Below are 24933 nucleotides of genomic sequence, written 5' to 3'. Positions count from 1 at the left end.
TTATCACTGCTATCTCACCTCAAATTCCCACTACTTTCTATCAACTAATATAAGAAATCTGTGTCATGTAGACGTTTTGTATCGCGTGACGGTCTAATATTCCACACTTAATACTAGACGAGTTATAAGTGCTTGCCTTTGTGACTGACATTAACATTCAATCACGCCGAAAGTGACATGGCGGAGGAAACGGATAATCCCTATACTACGTTCTCAGGGGAGAAACGACCTTTCAGAGGCCTCAAACTCTGGAAAGTGTTAACTTTACTTTCAAGTCTAATCGCCATAACTATTGCAGCAGTTTTTGTTTGGTACGTATTAACACACAAGACGGAGAAGGCTAGTGAGAAACAAAATGCGGGCACCGATTTTACGCTGGCGTGCCCCCAGCTACCTACATTGTTTCCTCTGCCGAAGGAGACCCCAAAGCAAATCACAGAAGTCTTTGAGAAGCTTAATTCAGCCCTTAGTGCTGCAATTGACGAGAGTTCGTCGCTACCAGCCATTTCTATGAATGTATTTTACCGAGATGAGATTCTTTGGAGCGGCCATTATGGAAGCAAGGTGTATAAACAGCCGACATCGAAACCAAATGACACTACTGTTTATCGGATTGGAAGCGTCACCAAGATATTTGCTGTCCTCTTAGTGTACAAACTCTACGAAGAAGGAAAAATTTCTTCAATTGACGACCCATTGAGTAAGTACGCTCCTAATTTCTCTATTAACAACCCTTTTACCGGCGACAACATTACACTACGCGAGATCGCGAGTCAAATGTCGGGATTACCACGCGAGGCTCCCTGCCTATATCAGTGCACAAATACAAGCTCGCGTGAGCAGCTTACCTTGCTGAGAAACCGCACGTTAGTTCTTCCTCCTTGGACGGAGCCTTCATATAGTAACCTTGGTTACGCATTGCTCGGTAGGCTACTTACTGAGAACTTACTGAACGACACATTCGAGAACTGGACGAAAGATAACATTTTGAAACCCCTCGGAATGGCAAATACTGGCTTTCAAATCACAGAGGAGGTAGAGAAAAACATGGCGTTGCCTTATTTACCCAATGGACAGCGAATGAAGTTTATGGAAATCGGATGGTTAGCACCAGCAGGGAATATGTACTCCACTATTGAGGATCTTGCCAAGTTAGGAATGATGCTTGCTCAACCAGATAAACAGAAACTGTTCAAACCTGCCACTCTTCGAGAGATGATGACTCCCAAAGACATTACTCCGGACGGAGTGACGGTGTGGGGATCTCCTTTTGAAATGTTCTTCAGAGAACATTTCTTGATCCGCACTAAAGCTGGCAACATTGATACTTACAGTGCGTTGCTCATAGTTATTCCCGAAATGGCTCTTGGAGCAAATATTCTGATAAGCACCACGTATTACATTCAGCCAACCGGGTCTCAAGGCTCTGCGCTGCTTTACAAGCTCCTTGTTCCGAGACTCAACGAAACTCTTTTTGAACTGCAGCGTAAATCCCACTTTCCTATTGCTCCGGAGCCTTTCATTGGAAAATTTCGCGTGAAGCAAGTTAATCCAATATTTGGTACCACTGACACCTATAACATTACCATTACCAGCTACCAAAATTTTTTGCTCTCCAGTGTTCTTTCCCTTACGACAAAGTCGACCCTGGAAATCAGGTATGTAGGGGAAAACCTGGTTTTCCAAGCTAAATTACGTATCCCAGGGAATTCTTGTTTTGGGGAGCGTATAGGAACATTGGCAGATCTATATTATGAGCCCCTCGATAAAGAGAAGCTGTCACAGGGTTTCCAAATTCCGCAATGGGGGATTCTTGCCAAGCGCCTGAAGGAAAGCGGTGAAGATCCAGTCGATGAAAAGAGGCAGGAATTTGATTTGTTCCACGACTTTAAGAGTGCCATATAGACTATGAACCCTTCACTCTTTTTATCTCGACTATTTATACTTACGCTTGTCATCTAGATTAGCTCCTCAACTTAATTACTGGCAATGATACACAATTAAGTCTTCCTACAGCTTTCAAAGATTGACGAACAAACAGGAAAAGAGAATTTATAGAATTATCAACTGATCAACTGCGGTATTTTTTTAGACAGAAAACATAACTCTCAGTACAGTTAGGAGAATAAGCTTTCTGGTCTGAGGAACGAGATCGACAAAGTGAAACAAAGGAAGGAGCTTTTCCTAGCTTGACCAAACTCTAAAAATCGATGAAATAATGATATCACTATATAACGGAGCTCAGTTTGTACCGGCATAACGCCTCTTATTGATAAGGCTGAATTCAATTGTTTATACTCAGTGCATTTTGAATATATAAAAATCATAAAGTGTGACTTGATTTTCGTAGAACAGTGCTCAATACATAGAAGTAGAGCGACGTATATATAGTGGGAGGAAAAAGACAAGTAAACTACAAGTTCATCCCTACAAGCCTGTTTCGTGGTCGCCCACTCATCAGGGGATTTAATGAGAATAAACTTTACCATTGCTTGTACACAATATAATTTGCATGATCTAACTAGTCTAATCTATGCAGCGCAAAATTGACAGTTTAGTTGTTGCGTAGGAGGGCTATGATAAAAATCATATATGTGTGCTGCGGTTTAACGCGACAGTGTGTATCCCGAACGTAACGCAACAGTGTGTATCCAGAACGTAACGCGACAGTGTGTATCCCAAACGTAACGCGACCATGTTTTTCCTGAACGTTACTCGAAAAGTACCTAACAGTCAGGCTAAGCGCGAGTCTTTATTTGTATCTTTAGCAATTTAGTAACGCAAACACTCTCTCACTTACACAAAAGAGCTGCCATTTAAAAATCCAGACGGATAAATTGAATTTACTTTCTTCTGGAACTAATGCTAAACGTTTTGAAATGAAATTTTACCCGGTTTATTTGCGTTTGACTAAGAAGACGATGGCAGCTTCAAAATTCTACGCAAATGACTTCCTAAAAAAATTAAAGTCGCTTTTCCCTTTCTTTTCGCAGTGTAGAGAAATCCGTGAGGGGTCCTTGAGAAATAAACTTTTTCTTTCGGTAAAAATGGTTTCATAAAAATTCGTTTCTACATTAAATATACCGCAATACCCTTCAAAGCCACGCGCTACACCAATTTTAATCGAACGGAACAAACAATCGTCCCTTATCATGTTTTAGGGAACTGAACATCTTTTAACTACACTTGCCACCAATGTAAACAGAAGTATTTAAAATTAATCACATTTTTCCTTGTTTTAAAACCATATGGTAATGCAAACGCTACGTGGTAAATTAAATTTTTTGGGAATAAAATTAAGATTTAATGTTATGTGGCCTCGGATCCATCCATTACCCTTCTTTCATGCGGTAATATTTTGTGAATAGACATATTGCATCAACACCTTCATTCAATTCAATTTAGATCCCAAGGAAACATTTTGTAATTACCGCAGAGCATTTATTACCTTGCATCTCAATATTGATCGAATGTCTTTTAGCCGGAAAACAATGGAAACTCAATAATTCAGTCTAAATAGACCTGCTGTTGAGACCCCTTGTGTTTTGACCGACTGTACATTAAATATCATTTTTAAGAATTAGGTCTTTGAAAACGATGTATGCACCTTGAAAGAATTATCATTCATACATATTGAAAGAATTATCATTCATACATATTGATCTCGCAACGGCAATAAATGCGGAAAACGGGTGCAAACATAATTTATTTCCTTTTTCTCAGGAAGCTCTCAAAAAGATAAAAGCTTGAAGGCGTATTTGACTCACAGCTTCCTCCGTTACCTCCAAGGGTTAATTGTTCTCTCACTTGAGCCCTGCAACTGAGGAAGCAAATGACAAAAGATTTCTTGATCTGAGTTGAAGCGAGTCATTCATAACGGAAACGCGATGAAAAACCCGATCGTAACAACTTTCATCAGGTAATAGAGCAAGGCTAGAAGTGCCGGTTCATCTTTTCACGGTTTTCAAGAAACGAATAAGCTAAAGAGGCCGCCCTGATGACTTCTAAAGAAAAAAGAAACAGCTACATCAATTAACTAGTGGGCAAGTTCTTACGATGAGAAGTCTGAGAAAAAGAAATTTTTTTCCTAAACAAAGCTGACTCAACCACGACTTAAGCCTTGATTGTGGCGACCGGTTAGTTTGCAAACAAAGCTGACTCGACAAAGAGACCACGAGAAAAACCTTAATTGCGGCGATCAGTTCGTCTTCAAACTGCGTACGAAGGAAAACGATTTGTGAGAACACAAGAATAGATAAGGAAAAAATTCATAGTAAACTACCCTGACTCAACCACGAGAAAATCCTTCAATGTGACGACGGATACGTTGGAAGTCTGCTCTCGAAAGAGGGAAAAATCGATCGAAAGAAAACCAGCTTCATGGCAAATGATACTTCAATACAATGTTCGTTCCTGATATACCACAAGATAGAAAAAACGGATTCTTTGACAACCGTGTCAGTTGTAGCGTCTGTCTGGAATGGAATGCTATTTCCAGTCGCGTTGGCTGCCAACGGCCTCGTCTGCACAGCGATACTGAAACATCGTGAATTGCGCGTAAGGGCATCTAACACTCTTCTCTTGCTTCTATCTATGAGCGATTTCTTTGTTGCCTTCGCCGTTCAACCACTGTACACCCTTAGGCGATTTTTAGAGCTAAAAGAACGCTACATCTGCTGGGTGATGCTTAGTTACAGAGTATTATGGCATCTTTCGATAGGGACATCTTTTATTATTCTCTTTGTCATCGCGTGTGAACGATACATCGCCCTGTTTTACACCTTCAAGTACAAACAAATCATCACAGTTCCTCGACTTGTGATCTTCACAGGGGTCTTCGTTGCATCGTGGACCATCTTTGTGATCTCACGATTTTTCGGTCTCAGTACAGCGCAGTATTACACAGCAGCCATTTCTTTTATTGTCACTTACGTCACTTTTATCATTTTTGTGTACATTCGCATCTTTAGGCTGGCTCGTCGTCATCATTTCCAAATAAGCAGCACGTTGACGGCACAATCTTCAACAACCGCAAGAGAGAGCAAAATAACAAAGACAACTGCTTACATCGTGGGAGCTGTATTAACATGTTACTCTCCGCTGCTGATGTCTCTGGTAGCTGTCAAGTTCTTCGATGACAAAATATTTCATTATTACGTTTTCCCAGTCACTGATTGCTTCGTGTTCTGTAACTCCGCTCTTAATCCGCTGATATATTGCTGGCGAAATAGCGACCTAAGGCAATGCATTCGAATGCTGCTGCAATTTTGTGAGAGAAAAGAAACGAATTCACCGCTTTGTTCTTTAAGACACAAAGTGACCGCGATTCCTTCATCAAACACTTGATTATAATTGAACACCTCACTCCTTACAGGTGCGTCACTAAGGGGGGGGGGGGGGGGGGGCTAGGGTGCCCGTGACCTCCCTCTCTCTTCCACGTTAAGAGATAAAGACTTTTTTGAGTCAATGACATAAGAATCTTGCAGGTCGAGCCTCCGCAAACGTACGAGTCCGAAGAATCTACAGAGCAAAGAAAGTTTTCAGTTCTCGATGCTTCATTCGCCGGTCCTTAAGCACCAGGAGGTTATGAATTCTTGTAACCATATGCTGGAGAAAAAAAATTCGTTTTAAACTTGTGCCGTCTGCGACTAAGTACTAACAAGTGAAAGAGGTTTTGTAACAAACTTGTTCGTCTTGTTGACAGATCATCGTCTTTCATTTAAATCGCGAGACTTAACATCTACTATTTTCATTTACATCATCATTGCGCAAAAGCACCGCATTCGTGAACATTCCTACCCAAGCAGTATGCGGGACGTTCGTGACCATGGACCTGGTTAAACGACCTAGTCTGCCACGAGTTTCCTATAGCTCAGTGGTAGAGAATCCGAAAAACTAATGGGAAGGTCATAGGTTCGACTCTTATTGAGAGAACTTGGGAGTTCTTTGTCTCCGAGTATACCAGTGCAGTAGCCCATTTCCGAATTACCCTTGGCCTCATTTTCAAAACAAGTCCTGGTGCTCATCCTTTCCTGTGATTATAAGTTTTCATTCACATGCAAATTAAGCTCATTTTCACAAGAATGGTTGAGCACCAAGCTTCGTTCTGAAAAAGAGGCCAAGGGTAATTTGGAAATGGGTTATTCACTGAATGACATCATCTTTCATACTTGTCCATGTTTGACCCTTCAACTCCCAAGAGTGACCAAGACAGAATTTCTCCTTTCAATAACAATACAATATCAAGCAGACAAGTGACGAGAATACAAAAATATAACAATTTGGGGACCATTGGCTGATCCAATAGCAAATTATCGGGACTAACGATATGAGCAGTGTATAGTAGACAGGAAGGAGAATAATCACTAACGAGATGTTGGGGATGAAAAGGTAAATATTCACATCAGTAATAAGAAAACTATTCCTGTACCCTTTTAAGGTTAGCACCGCAAATGAAATCTCCTGTGAACTTCATGGACCCATATACAGTTAGCAAACAAACTCGGGTCGATGAAAGAGATGCAAGATGAAAAGGGGGTGATTTTCTAAAGAACTGTGGTACTGCGTGGGGAAGGGTAAAGGGGAGGGGGGGGGAAGGTCTTATCAACCGAATGATATACAATATACAATATGCATCTATTAATTAGTTAATTTGGTTAGGCAGGTGACGTTAAAGAACCCACTCACGAGATTACTGTGATGTGGGTTCTTTACTGGGAATTGGGGGAAGGGGGCATCTTCAAATACGTTTCCTTCGATTGTTTGTAAACTGCTGATGCAGTCTAAAGTCCCCCGAAAAGTGTTGTGATGCGCATTTGATCATATCCACATGTTAATTTGCGCAATATAAATATTAAATTATTATTATTAATATTATTATTATTATTATTATTATTATTATTATTATTATTATACCCTTTGCACTGTTAAGAGTGTTTAAAGTTGTAGCTTCGAGCGTTGACCCGTCGTCTGGGTAAATGGTGAATTGCAAACTTAAAAATTAAAAATACAAAAAAAGCGTAAAGATAAGAAACGCATCCGAGAGTGAAGCCACTAAATTAATTGAGCAACTGATAGACCGATTTATCCATTGCTCTATTGACCACTCTCATAAATGGCTGCCAGATTAATATTCTTTTGTTTAAATTTAAATTAGCCTTTCTGGCCTCGCTTGAGATAATGTATTCTTTTGAATTTTGTACTGGAGAACGAGGCCAGAAAGGCTAATTTAAATTTAAACAAAAGAATATTAATCTGGCAGCCATTTATGAAAGTGCTCCATTGACTGATGATTGAATCTCTCGATAACAATTTATACGTGTGATCTAGAGTCAGCAATGTTGTCATGTCGATTCACTTTTTTCAAAAGTTATCGACGATAATTAGAGTTCACAAATATGTCAACTTGCATGCAACGCTCAAACACATTTACAACTTATTCATGCTAATCATGGCAAAATAATAATTTTCCTCGAATAATAAACTCTTAAATCTATGACGTGCAATAAATTCAAAAATGAAATTAAATACTATGTTATAAATCAGTTGATTGTTTTCACTGACTAGTAAAAATGGTTAAGTCTAACCCATAAGAAATTGAACTACCATCTTATTTTGCTCTGCTGTGAGGTTATTTCTCGCGGTAAAGAAAAGCAACTTCGTAACAAGCTTGATGAACATCTCTTTTTTGATCCCGCCCATCAATACCCATATGTGGGCCCCCCCTACCCCCCCTCCCTCAAGTAAGCCCCGCCATAATGTCCCACCCCTCCCGCCCAAGAGAACCCCTAAAAAACTCCTTGTGACAAAACAAGCAAAATATCCTTGACTTGCATCCGGGAAAATTAGATTTAGTACCCATATTTCATAGCTAGGTAATTTTCGTAAATTACGGAACAGAAGGGTGTCAAATCATGGCTTCCGTGATCTGCTATCGCAGAACTTTTCTACTCGGGTTATGCACTTCGCTTGGCTATAGATTGTTTGATGCTTCTAATCACCACGTAAGGATCGACATTGACGTTTACAGTCTGGAAAGGAAAAGAACAGAATGTTAAGGAAGCCTGCAAAATGGAGAGAGAAAGACAAATTAAGCTAAAAAAAAAAAAAAAAACCCATCAACTTACCCCGAATAACATGAGGGAATCGATATCCGCTCGTCTCCTTCGAAATTATAAACAAAAAGTTAGTCAACCATCCCCAATCTCCCACCGGCAGTTATGGGCCTTTCGGCCTTCAAGACTTTAAGATGTACTGTGCACAAGGGACCACTTCCGCTAATTTTTAAAGGAGATCGTTAGGAAATGAAAAAATAGAACGTAATGGATCAGAGAAGAGTGACTGGGATGCTCAGCATGGTTCAAAATGGCGCTGTCCGTTGTCTGGAGAATTTTACGCACATTTTTTGAGGACAATTTTTTGGAAGCTTGGGCTCTAAAATATTTCTATATTCTCTAAAATGGCATTAAAAAATATTACTGGTCTCTTGGTCTCTTGGTCTCTTGGTCTCTGAAGCATATACGTCCCTTAAAACTCCAAATTGTTGCTAAATTAGGATGTTATCATTGACAAAGGAACAAGCTAAAAGATAACAACGGATATCAACTGTTGCACTTACGCTTCCGCAGGCCCACGGTACACGAGTCTTATGATTGTGGGTAAATCACTTTCGTCAGCTAAAGGCCCCTGAAAAAGAAGTGGAAAAAAATAATGAAAAAAAAAAAAAAAAAAAAAAAGAATATAGGAGATGTGTCTTTTTTTTCATCATCCGTAGGTCCTTCTTTCTTTTGTCGGTCTCCTTTTCCGTCCGTGTGTTTCCATCTCTCGCTCTCTGTCTGTCTATCTGAATAAATGGGGGGGGGGGGGGGTAAGTTCCTCAAGAAACTGGTGCTGGGTCGGTGGGGTAACAAGGTAAGTTTGGTTTTATCAACTGGGTCGATGACGTAAATTAGCCACCATACAGAGTTTCAAAGCTGACGTTTCGAGCGTTTTCGCTCTGACGAACGGCTAACGCTCGAAACGTCAACTTTGAAACTCTTGACGGTGGCTAATTTACATTATCAATTCAGTTGATAAAGCCAAAATATCCTTTCATCTGATTATCTGTCGCTCTCTCTCTGTGTCTCTCCACCTGGCTGTCTGTTTCTCCCTATGACTGTCTGTCATTCGGTCAGTCTGTCTATCTGTCCGTGAGTTTGTCTATCTCTGTCTGTCTGACCGTCCGTTCGGCCACGAGTTCTAACTTTGTTGTGTGTTTCTGACTCTTACCAATTTTGGGAATACCATTCCTGCACTCATGGCGTACAATTCCATGTCATCCCTTAGAGCTGCAAATAAGAAAAACAAAAAATTAAAAAATAACATTCCTTTGTCCTTCGTTCTCGTCATTACAAGATTATGAGACATTCCTGCGCTAAAGAAAACACTAACTTACCGGCAATAGAGTAGTAGAGAAGTTGGAAGAGATCTTTACAAGGCGTCTTGCTGAACAAGTAAATTTCGTAGGACGCGGCAGGAGTCTGAGAAAGAAAAAAAAAGGCAAATCTGTGAATGTAAGGTTGACTATAAAGGACATAATGAATATCCGATCGGGGTTCTTCCTCGAGACTCGCAAAAGCGTCCCCTAAATGACGGTGTCCATTTAATTATAGAGGGTGTTTTTCCTGTTGGGACCTGACTTTGTGTCCCTAAATCAAGGTGTCACAAAAGAGAGTTCCATTGTAACTTTAATAGTGCCAACACCATCGCGACATTCTTTAGCTTCTTTAAGAAATTTCTCAGTCACGGCTTTCAAGTAAGTGCTCCGTTTATATTTTCTGAGCAGTTCTGTTCCTCTCTTTCCGAAGGACGGAAAGAATGCAGCATTAAGGTACCGCGTATTTGTGGAAGAGCTGAGCTTCGAAGGAAACAACAATGAAAGGGTTACCTCTAAAATAATACGGAGGACTGGAGATTTGGCCAGGTTCCCAAGCTTAATATCAGCTTAACAGAAGAGAGGAATGGCTGGGTGCGCTAAAAAGGACCCTAACAAAAAAGTGTCTGGGCGACTAAGGTAACGAAGTGTCCCTGCTAAGTAATGCTTCAAGAGACAAGCAAGGTTAAAGACAACAAAGAAAAAACTTACCACGTATGCTAGAACACTGGCGTTGCCGTGCTGCACTGAAAGACCCAACGCGCTGTGGATCTGCAAGACCACGGGAAAAAAAATCTCCTTAAAAATGTAGTATCGTTTATTTAAAAATTTTTCCAGAAACATTTAGTGCTCTAGTAGACGTGATAACGTAAATAACACTAAGCCTACTGGACTCTCTTTTGCGTTCTTTAATAAAACACTACATTGTCTTTACATTGCGTCTCTCCACCCAGCAGGAGTGTTAATGAAGCGCTACTGATAGAAAGGATTGTGGATAGAGGGGGAAGGGGAGGGGGGAGAAAAAGAGGGGGAAGGGGAGGGGGGAGAAAAAGAGGAGGAAGGGGAGGGGGGAGAAAAAGAGGAGGAAGGGAAGGGGGGAGAAAAAGAGGGGGAAGGGGAGAAGAAAGGGGAAGAGAAAGGGGAGGGGGAAGGGGAGGGGGTGGTCCAGGTAACATATCAAATTCCCCCGTAGACAATCAGATTATGCCATGAAAAGCTTGAACATGTGGAGGAGTTTCCCTTCGCGCATTCTTCATTGTTAAAGGCGAAGCTACCCTGTTAAACCCTTGCCCCTAGAGAGTGACCAGCATTCAATTCTCTTAACAATATCACCCCTGAATCAAACACCAGAGTCGCAAAGATAAAGGTATACAGTAATCGCTAATGAAGAAGCTCTCGATTGTAACACATATTCTTCTTGATACTCTCTCTGGAAATGTAGAGAGAACAATGCGGAGAAAAAAAATGCAGCTGTTAGGGTGTAAAGGGTTAAAGGAATGTTCGAATATAACATTTCAAAATTATTCACCGAAGTGGAGGTGAATAGTGGTGGATATTTACCGAGCCACGACGCACCTAGTTAATTATCCATCACTTTCACTGACACTGAGATTGATAAATTTCAAGTTTATATCACACAGTTACCCCCGAAATTAGTTTATTTTTTCAATATACCGAAACATGGTCAGATATCAAACTCTAGACGCGCGATTCTGTCTCGTCGGCTGCTCGGAGGTGAAAAGTACTTGCTATCCACTTCCGAACTAACCAATCACCGCACGCAGACAGCATCATCAACTAGTATGGTATATACTGAAAATAAATTATCAATATTCCCAACAAAGATTCCTACTTACTCTATTCAAAGCTGAGAAATAGTTTTCTCCATTATGATCCGCAGCGTATTTCATGGCGGCCATGTGGAAATGGGCCCACCTGGCTAAAGAACATTCACAAATGATCCAATGAGCAATTCTCCCTTCTGGTTCCTAGTCATTTGCTTGTTAAGTGGTACAGAGAATTTAAAACAGCAGATGACATTTCCACCTGATTAATGTGTATTCTCATTACCTATGAGAGGGGAGGAGGAGAGGGGGGTAGGAGGGGAGGAGGAGAGGGGGGGTAGGAGGGGAGGGGGGAGGGGAGGAGGAAGTAAGTGGTCATAATCCTCACCGTAGTAATGGTCACGTGCCAAAGTCACATGGAAGTGAGGATGGACTTGACTGGCGCTTGCTCTCGGCAAAATATCCCAGTAAATGTGAGGGATTGTGTATTCCTCGTCGTTTTGGTGGGCTCGGAGAAACCTGAAAGAAATTCAACGCATACAAGTTTTCTGAATTCTGTAATCCTGAATGATGTTAGGGGGGAAAACTATCTGTTGCACCGAAGACAACAGCTGCGGGGTTCCGGCTACAGGATCTTCCTGAGAAAGTGTAGCAATCAACTCTATCTTTGCGGACGATCTCGAGACCGCAAGATAGTTTTCATGATAGAGTGAGTCCTTAATAATGGCAGTTTATGTAGTCGAGTTCTACGTAAAAGTGCGGTTTTCTTGGGGGAAACGTTTGTAGTCCTCGCAGGAAGCTGGAATTGGAGTTCTTCATCGTCTTGATATTGTCTCTCTTCTCTCGCTCCAGGGGGCGGGAAGATGAGAGACCCTGGAAACGAGGTTGGATGGAGTTGATAAATGCACTTCCGAGGAGAATCTTGAGGCCGGAACATCGCAGCTGGTGTTGTTGTTGTTGTTGTTTTAGTTGTTTTTTTTTTTAGTTTTTAGGAGTTATTTTTTTACCACTGTTTAAGTAGTGCTCATTACTGCAAACATCGCTTTCATCCTCAGTATTGTCACCATCAATATTATCGACAAGAATGACAGCTATCATCGGGTGTACTTTCCATTCCACTCCTATACCAAGTCTATTATAAAGTGTGACAACTTTTTTATCTCAAAGTGCGATGAGAGTTATTGCAAAATGAGACAGGTGTTACAAAGTGCGACAGTTTGAATACAGAGTGTGACTGGTGTTACAAAGTGAGACGATTATAACAGAGTGCGACAGAACAGAGCTAACTTGCAGGCTAGCTAAACGTAACATCTAAGGTTGGATAGAAAAAAGAAAACACTCCAAATAGCACTAGTTCGTGGTAAGGGTTTAGGTCCAAAATTATAACGCCACTCATGAAACTGGTGCCAATATTCACCCTAGGAAAGATTGATATCTCTTTTCTCCTTACCGTATCACTGTTGAATCAAACTTTAAGGTTATGAGAATATTGGAAACGATCACCCAGCAGAGAAACTCTAAATCGTTGAATAAATTATCCTCGTCAGCACTTTAGACAATGTATGGAGAACAGTTTGGAAAATACAAAACTGGTTTTAAGCTGAAAAGGGTTTTAGGATTCCGAAACAATATTCGCATTGGAGAACGAAAAAAAAAAACTGTCGAAATGAAAATGGAATTAATATGCTCACCACTTCTGCGCAGTTTCCATACTATCAAGAAGCTGTAAGAGAAAAAAAAATCAATCATCAGCGGAGATATAAATAACACTTCTGATTTATTGAGATGTAGGAAAATCAGCATTTCGAGAGTACTCCTGAGTAATGTTTTTCTTTAAAAAATAGCGAGTCGAAAAACAGAATGAATTTTGTAAGTCATATTATTTCCAGGCGGAAATAACATGTTTATTATTTTTTACCAATATTGAGGAAAAAAAAACAGTATTCCACAGTCTTTCTGAAGAAATTGAGCTTCGTATTTGTATTGCAGATTAAAAGCTGGTCTGGATAATACCACTGAAATTTAGAAGAAAACAATTCAATATGCTATGGGAAATCGAAATCTTTATTCCTAACAATTTCTTTTAAGCGCGATTACTCAGATGCTATACGGATTAATTGTCCGAAATACTTGCCAAAAGTTTTACTTCTGTTTCAATTTTTAATAAACAAACACTGCAGTATATCTTATTTGAACAGTTTGACATCAACCTTTACTGTCTCAAATAATTTCGTCGAAGATTAATTTCTGAACATTTAATATCGTGTTCTCAAAGTCATCTTCTGACAGTAAAATAATAAAAAGTTCTCTCCGCAAGTATAAACAAACAAAACTTATTGCATTTTGATTCTAATCGGACACACCAAAAAATTATGGTTTTGACGGAAACGAATCTTGTGATCAAACGGCCGTACTCTACGTAAGGACGAAATACAAAGAAACCAACAGTCGGACATTTTATCGAAGCAACACAAGTTGCTAGGTGTGATCATTGTTGAAATTCATTCGAAAAAAAGCGAGAGTATCTGTGCGACTTTTGAAACATGAACAAAGACGTTCTCTCCCATTAGGTGTGCAACATTTACACAATCGTGCGACACAAACGCTTTATTTCAAACAATTTTCACCTCATAATTAATCCCCACATCAATTTTGTAGAACGCCCACTGAACCCCACTTATTATTATTTTTTAAAACAGTAATAGGCCCGGGAAAAAAATTCCTGTTTTGCTAATTTAGGGAAAAAAAAGTTTATCTGTGCATCAAAGTCAAAATCTAAAGATATTACTCTAACGCGTTAGACGTTTGCGAGAATGGTTTCAAAGTTAATTTTGAAAACCACAAAAATTGAGGACAAAACTTTAAGCAATTCGGTCGATAGAGAAAAATTAAATTAAAAAAAGTCTTTCTATTATTTTTACAAAATAAAACTCTCTCTTATGGTTATCTTCGGTTTATCAATTCCCAACGCATAACTGAATGCGAATTAGTCGGATCACTTGAAATAGAAATTTTTTAACAGCTCAACATAATGAAATTTTCTTCCGGTCAATCATACTGCACGAGGAGGGAAACACTTTGTGAACAGAGTATCAATTAAACTCGGCGGGAACGAACCGGGGTTAAAGATGTTAATCTGCGCTACCACGAAACTGAGATCGAAATGAAATACAAAGACTTCAAAAGTGACACAAGCCCAAAAACTACTTATTTTGTCCATAGTTGGGTTGAACATTTGAAAATCACTTTTAAAACAGCACAAGTCAAACAGAAGAACCTTGCTTTGTGTGTAATGTAAACATATAACAGGTGCACCCCTTTAAAACCACAGAATTTTTCGAGTTAACACCGACGAAAACAATCCAAAAAAAAAAGAAAAGAAAAGAAAAGAAAAAAAAAAACCCTCAACGTGAGCAAACTATCGAGAGCGAGAGGTATCGAAGACAGAAAATTGACGGGTCATCAAATGTTTTCGCAAGATTGACAAGTACACCGTGACCAGAGTTGAAATGTGAAACAAAAAAACGATGGAACGCTTCAGAGGTTGATTAAAGTATCTAGGAAACGGTTTGTCAAATTTATATTTCATCGCACTGGGATACAGTTTCTAAGAGCATTTAATTCACTTTCTTTTTCTCAAAAAGGCACACATCTTAAGGCTAAAATACGCATTGTTCAATTATAATCCAGCGCTAAGGTCGACGGATTTGATCTAAAGGAACATTGGTTACCTTTGTTAGCAACATGTTTTGACGACTACTGCATGCAGAGGGGGAAAGACGCGTCATGAACAAGACTACACGTCGAACCGCCAGATGAATCAAAAATCAAATGACTGAAACGAAATCGTCTAGACCTGTAAAGACTGACTGAAGAAACAAAGTGTGGCCTAAAGCAAAAGTCCTAAGACGAAGGTGACCAGAAATACCAAGACGAGGTTGAAGACGATCTAATAAACACGAACAAAATCATGAATTCAACGTTTAATATCACTGATGTTGATCAACCAAACCTGGGTGCAGTTTTCTTAGTGTCTGGTTCGTTTTTAGCAGTGATATGTCCGTTAACGGTCCTCGCAAACGTATTACTTTTAATAGCAATTTACAAAGATCCGTTCAAAACGTTCCGCACGCCGACCGCGTGCTTTCTCGTGGGTCTCGCCATCACGGATCTGGCAACAGGTCTTGTTCCAGAGCCTATGGTAACAAGCTGTTACTTCATGCACCACCATCAACATTCCGGGGTGGAACGCTGTGAAAAGATATTTAACATTGCTGGTATCATTGCTGCTATTACCACTAATTCGTCGTTTTTGATAGTTATGGCGTTCACTTTCGCGCAGTATGTAGCCATTGCGTTTCCGCTCAAGTACAAGCCTTTCATCAGCGTTCGAAAGACGTTACTTTGCGTGGCATGTATCTGGGTTTATTCCACCCTCTTTGAGATGTCTCAAACCGTTGGAGTCCCTAAAGAGTTGGTTGAAAAAATCGACTTATACATCCACTCCACATTGTCACTGTTATTTACCATCTTAACTTACGCTTTACTTCAAAGAGCATTCCGCAAACAAATGACGGCAAGATCCGCTACCCTACACACCACAAACTCAGTAAGCATGTCCACAACACTAGAACTTCACCCTCGAAAACAGAGACGAAAATCAAAACCAATGATCGAGAGGAACTTTGTGCGACTAAATTTCCTTCTCATTGTGGTACTATTGCTATGCTCGCAGCCAACCGCAATATTGTGGTATATATATTTGTACGCTGATGAGGACACGAAAAACAGCCAAACCCTTTTTGTGGTTCGCGTTATCGCGGACAATACTCTTTATTTGAAGTTTTTCCTGGACCCGTTTTTGTTCGCTTGGCGACTGCCGAAATATCGAAAAGCTTTGAGAGCGGCGTTGAGCAGAAGGAAGTGATGAAATGAAAAGCACTCAATGCACGGGAAATTTGCATCAAAATCCTTTGCTTGCAAATCTGTTTTAAATCTTATTCACATTAAAGCTCAAACGTGTTTAAAAGCTATTCTCTTAAAGATAGTCATTTTTTTTTCTGTATAGAAGCTGCTTAAACCGTGGATTGTCGAATTTGAATTTAACACATTGAAAATGCAAGTTGGTGACCACTCGAATCCTCTAGAAAATTCAGATTTTCAGATCTGTTTCTGATTTTCATTCAGTTAAACCCGGTTTTACTTAACTGTCTTAACTTTTACTCAAATCCGGGTTCGACATTAACTTTTCAACTTACTAGCCAAGTGGCTAGTGACATCTTAGATGCTATGACTATTTCAGTTTATTTACTAGCCAAACTAGCCAGCGGAAATCGAAAACCACAAGCCAAAACTGAATTTCTACTAGTCTGTGGCTAGTGGGCTACAGTAAGTGTCCAGCCCTGTAAATGTCTTGCTGGTGTTAATGGGACAAGTTTCTTTCGACCACAAGTTATTTCAATCAGCCGAGAAATATAATTTTGACTTTGCACAGACCTGTCCTGACTGGAGGAATATGCTACAACCCATTAGTACAAAACACCTGTTAATGAATTTCGCCGATACGAGTGATTCCCATTAAAATCGTTCGGGAGAATCTTATTTAATTCTATTTTCTTCTCTTTTCTTTTTCATCAAACTTCTCTTTTAGGAGTATGTAATTATATATCTGTGCCTTACTGAATAAAAAAATTCACTCATCAGAATTTAAGTAATTAGACGCCGTGTCATTTGCGTCTCGCGAGAATTTCTTAAAGGAATTTAGAGTCACTGGGGTTTTTTTTAGCGGCCAAGTTATAAAGACAATTATGATATTAGTCAGTCAAGCTTTGATAGCGTCGATGATTTTTAGAAAGACACAGGTCTCTTAGCTCCCAAGCGGCGAAAAAAAAAAAACACGCATGATCTAATATGAATTTTTCCCTTCTTGGCTGCCAGCTAAGTCCTTGTAATTTAGCCGGGAGAATAAGTAATAATAGAATAAAAATTTAGTAGTTATATTGCGCAAATTAACATCTGGATATGATCAAATGCGCATCACAACACTTTTCGGGAGACTTTGGCCGGACTGCATTTGAAGTTTTCATTTAATCGAAGGAAACTTATTTGTTATTCCCAGTAAACAGGTCAGACCACATCACAGTAATCTCGTGAGTGGGCTCTTTAACGTCCCCTGCCTAATCAAATTAATAGATACAGGAGGCGGGACCTACGGTTTATACGTCCTTATCCGAGAAGACTAGAATGTCTATCCATTTCTTAATACCATAGAGAGGTAGCACATTCTCCTCAGTTATTTTAAGACCTTGAATGTTGGTCCGGCCGGGGCTCGAACCCTCGACCTCCCGCACAACAGTCCGGCGCTCTGACCAATTGAGCTCACCGGGAGGCTCTATCATGACAAATCCCTCTAATAGGTGGTTTGCACGTTACGTCATTGCCGCCATGTTGGTGGACGTAAACAATAGATGTCTTATTAGCTCCATTTGTTCGTCCACAGCATCTGTTCTTTTCACTATTGTTACCTGTGTCTCTAGAGATTGGTTACAAACCACCTATAGATAAGCAACATATGGCAATCTGCGGTCTTTCCTTACACTTAGGTAGCACGGAAAGCCGTAAAACTCTTGAACAAAAGCTCAACTTTCAAACCGGCAGTCTAAATCCCACAGGTATCAACGAACGCTTTTCATTCCACTAGTTTATTCGTGTTTTTCTCGTTGCCATGTTCCCACCAATCACGTAGCTCCTTTTTCTGCCTTTAAAAGCACACACAACCCACAATTCCTCTATTCGCTCCGACGAAGGGCTAACGCTCGAAACGTCAGCTTTTATAATCGTAACGGTGGCCAATTTACCATTTCAACTTTGCTGATATAATTAAATCACCTATAGATAAATTTGTTTCTTTACTATTCACGTATTTTCTGGGTAGTAAGCTGATAATGTAAGGAGAAGATACAAATTATCAAATCAAATCTAGGGGAAAAGGCGTAAAAAGACGTTCTGTGGTACAGGATCGCAAAAGATCGTGAATTGGAAATGCAGCCGGAGTTGTAAAAGGCAATCTAAAACACGAAAAAATAAAAGGGAAAAGGAAAGTTTCATTTCTTCCAACTTACTTCTTCTTCATTTACTTTAAGTGGATCATGCCGTCTCCAAATGATAAGACTGTGAAACTTCTCTACTTTAAATGTGTTGGACACTGTAAAAGGCGAAGAAAGTACATAATTTAAAGAGCCGAGCCGACTTCAGAGCAGAAAGTAAATGGGATTGCTTTGGTTCCACTTCGCTCCGCTCTGTGATTGGTTTGAACTTTCCGCGCCATCCTTTGCACCAATCAGATGCAAAACAAGACATGTAGGTCACGGCATTTAAAAACGTAAAAACCTTTCTTGACAAAGCTCAAAACAAAATTGGTAAATGAACAGTTTACCTACAATTACACTGCAATTAATCTTTGTGTTCGAAATGTCTTTAATTTTCCAGCACCCCACTACACTCTCAATTTCTTATTCATGAGAGCGCTTGCTTCTTGAGTTTTCCTGTAAAATTTTGCGCGGCAAAATGGCTCGCGGGCGGCCAAAATTGATCCACTTGCGCATGCTCGACGTTTGACCACTGTGTTTCATTATCACCTTTCCTGTGCCCAAAAGGCAAGAAACACACGCGCAAATTGACTGTTGTCATGCGCGGCTGCAACTCACGTGTTCCTCCACGCCAGTCGATCGTTTACCCAAAATAAATAAACCTCTTTAATCTATGGTGGTCTACAACCATACTTAACCGCTATATGATAACCACAAGTAGAATTTCTGGGTGTAATGTAAATGTATAGTATTAATTTTTAAACATTTAAAAGAGAAAAGTAATCGTTTGTCTCGCGATGTGGTCCCTTGGGATGTGAATCGCGACGTTTCGACTGCATACTGCTAGTCTTCTTATTTTGAAGGAGACAGCAAGAGAGCTGTGAAGCAGCGGACCACAGAGGGAACCTGATCCAAAAGATGCACCGACCACGGCCGTGAAACTCCATCCAATCACAGCGGAGCACAACAACATACGGGTGACGCGTACTTAGTCGAACTCATCTCCTGAAGACTAGCAGTATGAAGTCGAAACATCGTTTTATCTTCCATGTTGAATAACCACAACCTATTTTACGATATAATTTTAAGAAACTTATCATTTTGTTTCCCTTTATAATAAATATATCATTCATGTACCTGAGAGTGAATATTTGGACTCAACACTTTCAAAAGGATCCTTTGCAGTGTTACTGGAAAAAAAAATTCAGAGAAAGAAACTTTAAGCCATATAATTGGATCCGGAGTTACTACTCACATGATAACATCTTTTTAAATCTCTAACGTGATGAAATATCTTCTTTTTACCTGGGGATGATAATAAAGCAAAGAAATGATCCCCACTAGGTGGACTGCAATTCTAGAAATTGCAGAGAAGAAGCCTGAAAACATTTAGGGTTTGACAAAGTTTGAAAACCATGCCTCCCAGATATTAGCAGTGTCCACCTGGAGGCACAGGATTAAATCCCCTCAATTGCTAACATTTCAGTCTATCTGTGAGGACCATTTCTTAGCTTGAATCTTATCTCTGAGACCAGGGGAATAATAGGTAAAAATAAAAATCTACTCCCGAATAATCTGAAATGAGACGAACAACCTATAATACAAAGTATTTTTCACTATTATCAGAAAATTTTTCATAATGATTGTAATTAAAGACCACAAAGCTAGTGAATAAATCTGCAAAAATATTCTCTCCAAAAAACATGTAATTTTGTTTAATTTCTAAAAGTTACAAAAGTGCTCACATTTTATAATTGCAGAAGTCACATTCTTTAGCACTGGACTGAATCAACTCTGCAAGACTGAAAAGATACTAAAACGTAATGAATTGCCTTTATCAGCTCAATATCTTTCATATCAGGAGGGTAACATTTCATTTATCAAAAGAAATTTCTGGGCTGCACTGGCAAACATGTAAAACACTTTACCTTGAACATCAAGAATAATGAAGAAGTAAGTAAAGGAAAATAAGTCACCATGTCGACACCCTTAAATTTACTTACAATTTCTTGGTTTCCTCGGTAGCTCCTCCTCCTGCACCTGGCCGTTTCGCACGAAGAGGATTAAACACAGTGGATTCTTGAGAATATAAGTTTTCTACTGATGTAATGGGCTGAAAAACAAATAGCCAAATATTTTGAGTACACTTATGTAAGGTTTAAGTAAGTAATTAGCCACTAGTAAACAAATTCAAGATCTGATGGCAAGAGTATAAATAGCAAAATAGTCTCACTACACAAATGTTGAAAATTTTGCCTCCATTACTCAACTAGGTGCACAAAGTGTTCATATCTGGGAGCTTTGGCCAGCCAAGGCACCATAACGTTTATTTAAAACCAAGTTGATAGGTTTGCAACCGTCTATTAGGATTGAAGGAAAATAAATGTACCAAAGCTGGACACGAAAACCCCTAAAACCCAGCAGGTGGTGCCACTCTTGGGGTTTTTGGGTTACCCTATGAATGACATGTTCAACACAGTTACTTAAGGGAGTACGCAAGTAAACCTCTAAGTAAAACCTAATGTGAACATGCAATATTTCAGGAAAAAAAGATAAAATGAGGTTAAAAATACCTTTGAATGAAAACGAAATTTCACAACTTAACATGGCAAAGACTGACAGCAGAATGCCTTGCCCTACTAGTGACCTCATAATTTAGGGTCTCATAACTCTCCACGCACTTCACACCCGTCTCCAGTCCTCTGATAAGCGGTGGCAAAATTTAATTTATGCTAATAAGCATTATCACAAATTACATAATATCACATTTGGCTGAGCTGGGTTTTTCATGACATCTATAGCTAGTTGTTTCATAAGTTGATTTGGACAGAAAAACACAATAGACTGAACAAGCTCTCATCAAAAGCAAAAAATGTCAGGCTCAGCAAAATACAAGTTTTTGTGTCCCTTATTACAAGAGTAACACGGACTTACCAGGGGTACTGCAGGTCTTTTACAATGACAAGAGAAATTTAAATGTGTGGTCACCTGACCTTCAGATTCAGAGATCTTTGTTTGAACTTTTGGTAACCTCACACAATTATTGACCCTGCGACCCTAAGGAATGACTAGCGTCTAATTTCTCCTTGCAATATCACCCCTGAATCACACATAAAGGTCATCAACATGACAGAAATGATCACCAACGAAAGAAGCCCTTGATTGTGACACAATTTCTCCCTTTGAGCACCCGATCTAGAAATGTACAGAGAACAGTATGCATACTGATGTCTGATGCTGGGTTGTAAAGGGATCACAGTTGCAGGGCTCGACACTAACAGTAGCCCATTAGCCACAGACTAGTTGAAATTCAGTATTGGCTGGTGATAATTGATTTCCACTAGCCAGTTTGGATAGTAAACAAACTGAAATTGTCATAACATCTAAGATGTCACAGTCTAGCCACTTGGCTAGTAAGTTGAAAAGTAAGTGTCGAGCCCTGAGATGTAAGCTACTCAATAAGATGGTGATACTGGTCAAGTTGCTAGTAAGAGTCATTCACTGATTGCCTATGATGCAGTCACCAATTTAAAATGTACGTTGGTATTCATTTGAAATCACAGATCTTCCAATAATTTCACTCTTAAATATTACACGTAGATGAAAATATATCTTTTCACTTCATACCTGCAAAGCTGCTTCCTTTAACAATTCCTGTTTTCCCCCAAGCCACTTTAAAACCTACAAAAAAAACCCAACAATAACAATAATCTTTACTTACCCCATAACATATTACATGTAATACAACAGTAAATATCAATGTTATACTACCGTAATGACTCAATTTAGTGCCCCTATTCCAATAAGCTCCCCTTTTCTAGCAAGGTAAAAAAATCAGTTCATCAGCCAAGTGGCCCATCAGGCTGGTACTTAACTCCAGTCTCTGTAGCATGAAGTTACTAGGAGTATTTCTACTCCCCCCTGGATGGAATGCTAGTCCATCATGAGGTTACCCCCAGCATTAACTTTGCCAGTACCTATTTAAACACCTGTGTGAGGACAGAAACCGTGTGAGTAAAGTGTCTTGCTCAAGAGCACAACATGATGTCCCCTGCCAGGGCTCAAACCCAAACCATCAGATCTGGAGTCAAAACTCTAATTTCTAACAAGAATAATTGCATGGCACACATTAACATAAAGGTGAATTACCACTGAGATCTTGGAAGGGACAGGGTTTTAAGTCAAAAAGCATCCTGGATGCTAAATCAAATCATTACCCAATTCTAAATGTGCCAGGGCTACTGGCACCCAAAATAACCACACGGTTAACAAAACTCAGTGCCAGTATGCATCTAGATAAATAATTATACAAATTATAAGATGGGTACACTAAATTTACTTCATCACAGTCACTCACACAACCCACACATATTACATACACACATATTCAAACAAAGTATTATAATTGTGCAGAAATTTCAAAAACAGGATGGTTTTCTCCATATTGTTCCTATTAATCAGGACAACAAAAACTTATTTTTTTATTATTTACAATATTTAGAATTATTACATCGCTCACAGTGCCCATGGGCAAGATAAGCAAATCCTGTGTTCTAATTGGCTACCCAAGTGGGCAAGATGGGCCCATTTTACCCACTCGGGATTGCCCACATTGATCCCACATATGAAAAAAAATAGAATATTTATAAGAACTATGTTTCTAATTCTTGGACAATTTTGGCAATGGAAATGCAAAAAGTGGCAGAGGATGGTCAAAATGAGTTTGTTGTGCTACAAACACGGCTGGCTTTCTTTCCCAGCTTTCGAAATAAACAAGTCATTCTCAATTCTTAGTAAAGCAAAATCTTTTTGCGATGTATAATAAATCCTTTATTAATTAACCAAACTTGTTCGGTCAATATGACTTGATATTAGCCTTGCTCTTTTTTTGTATTTTTATGGACATCTACTTCGTCTCAGTCCATAAAAATGCAAAAAATCAAACTCTGCCAATATCCAGCCATATTGACCTCGCATTTGGTTAATAATACATATATATCAGTTTAATTTATTATTAAAGTGATACAGTGTGTAATTCTATCAAAGGAATGGAATTTGTGACCTGAGGTAGAAATTACCTTTGAGATAATACCATACCTTGGGAGCAAAAGTATCAGGTATTACTAATGGTGCACTTCTATCCTGCACCAGATAAATATCACTAAATGTCTTGTATAATTCCCTATGAAATAACAAAAGGACATGAATCAGCCAGCACACAAAAAATATCTTGGAATCAATTCTATTGTGGTAGAAAAGGAAGAGATTTATGTGATCAATTTAAAGTCTGGGTATGGCTCTTTTTTTTTTTTTTCTAAATGCAACTGGAAAGGAAATCTTTTTTGTTATAAGAGTAGGGTTGCACGAGTGAGAGGTAACTGTCAGTGTTTTAAAACAATGAGAACTGAGGTACACCAGAAACTGGAGTACATGTTTACTGCTTAGAAGAAAAAACGACAAACTCATGAGTCCTTTATCAGAGAGTTTTAATAATTTGGGGGAAAAAAGCACATTACAAAGGAATCGAACCTAGGCCACAGAGGTGGGAGGCAAGTACTCTGACCACGGCGCCATCCCTGCTCCATCATTTAGTACAGACCAAAAATCAGAGTAAAAAATGGCTGCCGGATTAATATTCATTTGTTTAAATTTAAATTAGCCTTTCTGGCCTCGTTCTCCAGTACAAAATTCAAAAGACCACATTATCTCAAGCGAGGCCAGAAAGGCTAATTTAAATTTAAATTTAAACAAAAGAATGTTAATCCAGCAGCCATTTATGAAAGTGGTCAATAGCTTGAGAGTAAAATGCTTAAACGAAGTACCTGCAATCTCTACGAGGGGCATTTTTCCAGGCATCCACAAGTTTTCCAATGTTTCCTATTTCTTCAGTTTGGCTAAACGACTGTAGACAGTTCTTCTTGAGCCATTCCTGTCATTAAGAACAATATCAGAACAAGAAAAAGTGTAGCTGTTGCCGAGTTACGATTACATGTGGTTCAGAGTTTGAGCGCCATTCGAACAAATTGAGATTTCACGTTCGATGAAACGAACCGAATAAATAACAAAAACTTGTGAGTAAAATCCTACTAGCCTTACTCTCTCTCTCGTGAGCCGAAACAGCTAGTTTACAATTCAGTTACTAGAGAATTCTTATCATAATTTAACACCACAGTTAACTCAAAACAAAAGGAAAACATCATTGTACCTTGTCGTTCAAAACAGCACTAAAAACAATAGTGTGTGATCGAAAAGCACACAGCTTTTAATACCTAAACTGTGAAATGCAGGATCCTTGTATCCATTTGTTACTCAAAAATAAAAGTTCTTAATAAAAGTAATACTCACATGGTCGAATTTCACAGAATTGTCGTACGTTGTAAGGAAAGAAACTCCTGCTGGGAGATTTGTTCCGGCATTCCCTGAAAGCACACTAAGATTTCCAAATCTTCCACTCGACCCGGAATAGAAATAATATAATACAACTAAGACTACGACTGTTAGGCCAACACATAAAAAGTATTTTTGTCGTCTGTGTCCGACCATAAGGCTCGTATGGGTAGGAGAGTAGCTTATTTTCATAGTATTCCACGGCTACTCCATCTTAGCCTCTGGACGAGAGTGCCTTGAACTGAGTTTAGAAACCGCTGAT

General features: G+C 39.3%; 4 protein-coding genes across 4 annotated transcripts; 3 read left to right on the top strand and 1 right to left on the bottom strand.

Annotated features, from left to right (window-relative positions):
* Positions 1-77: 77 nt before the first annotated feature.
* Positions 78-3312, top strand: LOC111339824 (beta-lactamase-like protein 1). The gene has a single exon (XM_022946547.2). The coding sequence runs from the start codon at positions 178-180 to the stop codon at positions 1903-1905; it is 1728 nt and encodes a 575-aa protein (XP_022802282.2). The 5' UTR covers positions 78-177; the 3' UTR covers positions 1906-3312.
* A 566-nt stretch (positions 3313-3878) lies between these two features.
* LOC111339814 (D(1)-like dopamine receptor) lies at positions 3879-5398 on the top strand. The gene has a single exon (XM_022946534.2). It carries the CDS (start codon positions 4381-4383, stop codon positions 5344-5346), a length of 966 nt encoding a protein of 321 aa, XP_022802269.1. The 5' UTR covers positions 3879-4380; the 3' UTR covers positions 5347-5398.
* Positions 5399-6255: 857 nt separating this feature from the next.
* LOC111339816 (uncharacterized) lies at positions 6256-24926 on the bottom strand. The gene is made up of 17 exons (XM_022946535.2): positions 24630-24926; positions 24107-24213; positions 23382-23466; positions 21912-21965; positions 20288-20397; positions 20030-20086; positions 19422-19474; positions 18318-18400; positions 12888-12919; positions 11585-11715; positions 11269-11351; positions 10124-10183; positions 9434-9518; positions 9268-9326; positions 8618-8685; positions 8127-8163; positions 6256-8030 (listed from the first exon to the last, which is right to left on the bottom strand). Exons 1-17 carry the CDS (start codon positions 24861-24863, stop codon positions 7956-7958), a joined length of 1413 nt encoding a protein of 470 aa, XP_022802270.2. The 5' UTR covers positions 24864-24926; the 3' UTR covers positions 6256-7955.
* Positions 14571-16908, top strand: LOC111339817 (uncharacterized). The gene has a single exon (XM_022946536.2). The coding sequence runs from the start codon at positions 15167-15169 to the stop codon at positions 16121-16123; it is 957 nt and encodes a 318-aa protein (XP_022802271.2). The 5' UTR covers positions 14571-15166; the 3' UTR covers positions 16124-16908.
* Positions 24927-24933: the final 7 nt, after the last annotated feature.

The sequence above is a fragment of the Stylophora pistillata genome, chromosome 5, assembly GCF_964205215.1.
Source record: "Stylophora pistillata chromosome 5, jaStyPist1.2, whole genome shotgun sequence".
NCBI classification, from domain to species: Eukaryota; Metazoa; Cnidaria; class Anthozoa; order Scleractinia; family Pocilloporidae; genus Stylophora; species Stylophora pistillata.
This window is presented reverse-complemented; position numbering and strand designations above follow the sequence as displayed.